Raw genomic sequence first — 6355 nt, forward strand, 5'->3', positions numbered from 1 at the left:
GCACAATATCGACCCTCGCCCTCTTCGTCCAACCCCTAGAAACCGAAGGTTCACTCTCGCTGCTGGCGTTCGTCCCAGGGTTGCGCTCTGCAATGTAGGTTTACCTATACACTGCCGTACAAACCTTTTCCCAGCTCCCCCCTCCTCTACTTTTCTCCCTCTCCGCCCCACTTCTGGCCCGGAGAGTCCGTGACCATTTCGCAAATGGCACATCTCCTCCACCATGGATCCCGCTGTTTGCATAAGAAAGAGCGCGGAATCTATATTTAAGAACGGCGAGTAGCAGCTCCTAAGCGCGAGGAATCCGCGCGATAAGGGTGGCCCGCGGTTCCCATTAAAATGTTTTATCGATCGCCATTGATGACCCGTGATCGCCAGATAGCGAAGACACGATTCGCGATTTAGCGGCCTCGTTTGCCAAACCGTTTTCGTGGCCTTTCGTGTACCACGACGCGATCCAACCCTTAGCGGGCGGTCTGAATTAATTTAACAGGGTAACGTGAACTTTTTTTTCTAGAACGCGTACGTGATTTTGTCGCCAAAAGAGAATCGTGAAAGAGTGCACAGAATCGCGAAACATCGTTACGAAACGGACATTAATTTTAGATACTTTCTGCTCTAGGTGCTTGGGTTCGATTTTAAATACGAGCTCGGATAAACACTCAGGTTTTTGATATTTACGAAAGGATTTGGAAAATATACTGCTGTGAAATTACGCCGATACCATTTTTTAAACCGTAAACGATATTCTGGCACCACGATAAGTGTCCGAAGTTGTGAGATATTATTACGGAGTGAGAATTAATTTCAGGCGGTTTCCACGTTAGGTTGGGTTTCAAACGAATTCGAATGGAAAATATTTTGGCAACAAGAAGGCAAACATTCTGGATCTCTAATGTTTACGACAGGATGCGTGATGTACGTTGGTATAAGATTGCGATTAAATGTGACTTTCTTTTTTTTAAATCGCGCGCACACTGTTTTTGGCACTGCAATAAGTGTCTGGAGTTGTGAGATATTATTACGGAGTGGATATTAATTTTGCGAGTATTCTGCGTTAGGTTGGGTTTGCAATGAATTCGAACGGAGAGTATTTTGACAAGAATGCGAAGATTTCGATTCTCGATGTTTCTGAACGTAGTTACGAGGGATAATAAGTTACAGGGATTTCACAAGATGTAACATTGTTCGAGGACGAGCAGTAACGCTTTTCGAATAATTTATTTTCACTGTAAAATATATTGCTATAAAATTACTTGGTACGCCTTATTTTAATTCGACTAGTATCTCGCTTAGAATACGGTTAAAAAAATATTCACAAACTCTTAATAAATAAATTTATGTCAATAGTAAAGAATTCTATAATTCTACGGTTATGATTGTCGAGAACCAGTGTCCGTTTGCAGGAGCTTGATCGATTTTTTAATTCGACACTATTTTTTATCACTTTTACGACGCTAAATAAATCGTACTATTTACATCGCTTTACCAACTAATAGGAACATTCTGCGTTGTTTGCGCACACGATTCGCGAACAGCGTTTAAAGTAAGAAAGAAAAATTCCTTATAAATTACATAATTACCATCGCGGTTCCGTTGAAAATAAATCGAAAATGAAATCGTGAACCTTGGATGCAAATTCGCACAAAAACAACGATCTCCACGCATCGGTCGTTAATTTTCGAACGATCGATAGGATACTGTAACTCGGAGCACTTCGTGATTTTGCGAACAAAATTAACGAGCACGGATCTTGAGATCGCGACGACACAAATTAGAACGTTTGAACGAAAAATGAACGAAAACTATTAATCGGCAATCGTATCTAAAAGGTTGTTTCTCGAGAAAGTAAACATAAAGAAGGACGCTCGCACACGCACGAGGAACGTTTTCGGCCATCTTGTTCGACGCAACGACGCAGCTGCCGAGCGATCCCCCACTCCTCTTCATCCCTTAACTTTTCGACTCCCTGTATTGTGTCCCTGTTCCACGACTCGCCAGAGTATCGGTACGATGTAAACTTTTGTCCGTTCAAATTCCGTTCACCGATCGTACTATTTTGCTTTCAGCCACGAGTCGGTCAAACTTGTTGTTCGAAAGGACGTCGTCTTTGTTAGTCCGCTTCGAAAGATCAGGTCGGTGTCGACGTTTGGACGCGTTCAACGACATCTCGTAGTTTCTGTGGTAATTATATTTTACAATCAATCTTGCATCGTTTCAACCGTCCTCTGAACCAGGTCGTCGACTACTTTGCATTCGAGCTGCAGCGAGTCCTCTTTCGAATACCTTTGAGTAATTCTGTATCGCAATCGCGTAAAAATTATTTCTTCGATCCTTAACTTCCACTGCGACTCGATCGGTTCCGAAACAGGAACACACACATACGGTGCTTGATTAGGGAGCCTCCCTCCTCGATACGAAAGTTTCCCCAAGCATTCGTGGTCTTCTATCCTCGACTCTTTCATCGAAAACCTCATTTAACTTTCCGTTGCGACCATGTTGAATTTATTTCCTCGAGACTGTTAGCGTTTCAGCTCGCGTATATTCTGCGACGATTATATTTTACCTATGGTTTACTACCGATCCAATCGCGTAAAAGTTATTTCTTCGATCCCTAACCTCCGTTGTAATTCGATCGGTTCCAAAAATTGGAACGCACAGACATGGTGCATCGTTAGGAATTCTTCTCGATATAAAAGTTTCCTCAGCATTCGAGGCATTTCATCGTCGACTCTGTCATCGAGAATCTTATTTAAAGAATTCCTCGATTCGACCGTACGCTCAATCTTCGGAACGAGAATGTCTCAAATGTACGGGACTCGAGTTTCTAACTTTGCAACACACTGGTATCGTTTTAACAGAGCGTTGAAGTATCTACTCGCATCCGTTATAATAGTTTCAACTGCAAAGAAATAATACAATACGAGGATGCAACGAGTCGGGGAACATACTATGAACGCATTGCGGTCGTCTCCGTTGCAAATACGTTAAATCCATCTTGTGGAGCCTGTTGGTCGCGATACGATGAAAATTGTGATCAAAGCGGGATTTCAAAGAGCTTCGTTCGAAGTTTCCACGAACGATTCCAGCGCGTGTCCGAGGCTTCTCCGTGTTCCCTAAAACCTTCCGAAAGGCGTAACGAAAGCGGAAACGGGGCGATGCGCGACGCTGAGTCAGCGTCATTAATCAGTCGAGTATGAATTTTAACGGGGCGCGTCAAAATATTTTCGAAACGACGTTCGCGGTACTCGAAGCGGAGGTGTAGCGAGCAACACCGGCAGCCCTTATGGTTGCGCTGTAACGCGAAACCGATCTGACGCGCAACCGTGCCTGAGCGAAATGCAGCGTGAACGGTCCGCGTTTTCGGGGATACCTGGGGCCATAGGACTCTCGGGCTGTTCGGCTGGCCTCTGTCATAAATCATAGCGGTTGCAGGGTCAGCTGGCCCGATCTAGCCTCCGAAAAGCGTTCCCACCTCACGATCCACCGTAAAGCTCGAACTTTGTCGTCTTCGTAATTTCCTTTCTTCGGGATTTCATATCGATCGACATCGTTGAGTAGCTCGTTGATAGCACTCGAAAGCTTCCGTGTTCATCGATGAACTGTATCGAGGTAGCGTCGAGATGGAGCTCGATGTGTCCTCTTCGGTAGATCGGGAGATCTGTTAGACGTCTTTGGGGCTAGGGTAAATAACGAGGTCCATTCTTCGCGATTCCCTCGTAATCGGCTCGTGCTTAGAAATATTATTAATTGCCACTACGTTAATTATTACGTTAACCAGTCTTCCATCAGTCGATCCGTTAGGGAATTTTTTATGTACAACCGGCGCGAGTACGATTACTTCGCCTAAACGTGTTCACGATTCGCCGTGGTGGTCGAGTTTCGTCATCTGACCGCCGTAATTCTGCTTCTGGAAGTAATTATGACCGTCGTACATGCCCTGTTGGTGCTGCTGATGACGATAATGGAGATAGGCCTCGTGGAGACGATGATACTCCTGCACGCCGGTAGTCTGTTGAACGGGTGTAGCGGTTTGCACGGTTTGCATCGTCGTGGTCGTCGTCGGGGCGGTGGTTGTCCCGGTTACCAGCAAACCGTCGATCGGTGATACGCTCTGACTGGTCGAGACTACCTCCTCGGTGTTCATCTCCATTCCGTTGTAGCCCAATCTGCCGTCCTTCTTCGCCTTCATGCGACGATTCTGGAACCAGATTTTGATCTGACGCTCGGTCAGGCAGAGCGCTTGTGCTATCTCGATGCGTCGTCTCCTGGTGAGGTATCGATTAAAATGGAACTCTTTCTCCAGCTCGAGCGTCTGGAATCGGGTGTACGTCTGTCGGGTCCGTTTGTGTCCACTGCCGTTCGCGTCGCCTGGAACGCCACAAGCAAGTGGAAGTTTTTTAGGTTAGGGGACGACTAGACGCGGTTAGGTAGGATAGAAGTTATTCGTGACGGTAGTCTTTCGAGTTAATGCACGAATGTTTCAGTTAGTCGCGATTGTAGTCTTCCGAGTTAACGTACAAAAGGTTTAAAGTTACTCACGATAGTTAAATTAGGTCGTTTAAGTTAACGTACAAAAGTAGTAAACTGATTCGCTATTATAGTTAACGACTATAGTTCGAGTTAATTAGAAAAGTTGTAGACTCTCTCGCGACAGTAATCTTTCAAGTTAACGTGGAAAAATTGTGGACTTATTCGGGACTATAATCTTCCGAGTTAACGTACAAAAGTTGTAAACTTATTCGTGATTATAATCTTTCGAGATAGCTTCCAAAGTTGTAGACTTTCTTGCAACTATAATCGTTCGAGTTAATATAGTATACAAAATTTGCAAACTTATTAGCGACAGTAGTCTTGCAAGTTAACGTACAAAAGCTGCAGACTTATTCGCGACTACAATCTTTCGAGTTAACCTCCAAAAGTTTATACTTTCCCGCGACAATAATCTTCCAAGGTAACTTCCAAAAGTTTATACTTCCCCGCGACAATAATCTTGCAATCTTAACATACAAAATTTGTAGACTTATTCGCGACAGTACTCTCCCAAGTTAACGTACAAAAGTTTCAGAGTTACTCGAGACGGTGGTGTTCCCAATCGACATCCAAAAGTTATCGACCAAAATGAACAGGACCCCCTAAGAAGTCTACTTGCCACGTAACCCTCGTCGTTGTTCTCTATTTCGCTTTACAACGACCTCTGTAAACATCGAAAGTAAAATTATCTGGTTGACCAACCATTGGAATAAGAAGACTTCATCCATGGATAGTCGACCTGGCGCGTGGCCTGTTCCTCGTACTCGTTCACCTCCTTGGGACTCTGCTTCCCGTCGTTGTTGTTGTTCACGTAGCCGGCGTATCCCTGTTGCACCGCGTAATCGGGCGGCGAGCTCGGCGTCATCATCGTCGGTGTCACGCAGCTGTTGGAGTGCGGCTGCGCGGAGTACCCTTGGTAGCTCTGCATGTACCCGTTCCGCGCTTCCGGTTGCTGGACGCGTTCCTGAGCGTCCGCGAGGAATCCAGCGATCGGTGAGGTTCGGTCCGTGGAGGAGGTCGGCGTGTACGGGGGCGTGTGACACGGTACGTGGGGGACGTTCCGACCGATCGAAGGGGTGGTCGATTTGCCAGCGGTATTCGCGTAGTCTTCACCGATGGCGTCCTTACCGTGACGGAGGAGAGTCTCCAAGAGACTCGACGGGGGCGAGAGACCTTGGGCGGGTCTCTGATTGTAATCCGAGTTCGAGTGCAGCTGCTGATGCGCGGTCTGATACGTGGTTTCGGGGTACATAACCTGTCCGGATCGGTCGCCGATGGACGACTGATAAGGCCAGTAGTCCGCCTCGCTGTTAGCGAAATACGTGGAGCTCGTCATCGCGGAGACACTACGGATCGGGAGGACACTGCGTCGGACTCGCTTGGACACTCGTTGGTGTCACATGGGCAGACTCGATCCGTCCGAGCACGTGGATCGGGTCAGGACCGATCTGTATCGCGCACCACCGATCACCGAAAGTCCCACTTTAACCGAGCAACCGAAGAACTATCACCGAGCACGCACAGTTCGCCACTTCCTACTCGTTGAGTCTTCCGGAAGACGAGAACGGAGCGGAGGCCCTCTTGCCAGGCACCGAAGCCGACTTACAATGAAATGAAACGATTCCTGTCCCCGTGACGATTTCGACCGTCCACGGTGCACAGGGGGTTCCACGCGTGCCAAAAAGGGGCACCCCGGCAAACTTTCACCGGTTTATTGCCGTACCACGCGGACAGAGGCTGGCGGAGGTGGAGGGGGTTCCGACTACCCTCGAGTTCACCGGGGTTTGTGTAGCGCCTCCCGTGGCTACCGCAGGGGAGCTCC

General features: G+C 47.1%; 1 protein-coding gene across 1 annotated transcript; it reads right to left on the reverse strand.

Annotated features, from left to right (window-relative positions):
- Positions 1-3476: 3476 nt before the first annotated feature.
- Positions 3477-5869, reverse strand: LOC143144947 (uncharacterized). Its single transcript, XM_076307828.1, has 4 exons — positions 5236-5869; positions 3895-4371; positions 3773-3846; positions 3477-3680 (listed from the first exon to the last, which is right to left on the reverse strand). The coding sequence occupies exons 1-4, from the start codon at positions 5867-5869 to the stop codon at positions 3477-3479; spliced, it is 1389 nt and encodes a 462-aa protein (XP_076163943.1).
- Between the last annotated feature and the right edge of the window lie 486 nt (positions 5870-6355).

The sequence above is a fragment of the Ptiloglossa arizonensis genome, chromosome 3 (assembly GCF_051014685.1).
Source record: "Ptiloglossa arizonensis isolate GNS036 chromosome 3, iyPtiAriz1_principal, whole genome shotgun sequence".
NCBI classification, from domain to species: Eukaryota; Metazoa; Arthropoda; class Insecta; order Hymenoptera; family Colletidae; genus Ptiloglossa; species Ptiloglossa arizonensis.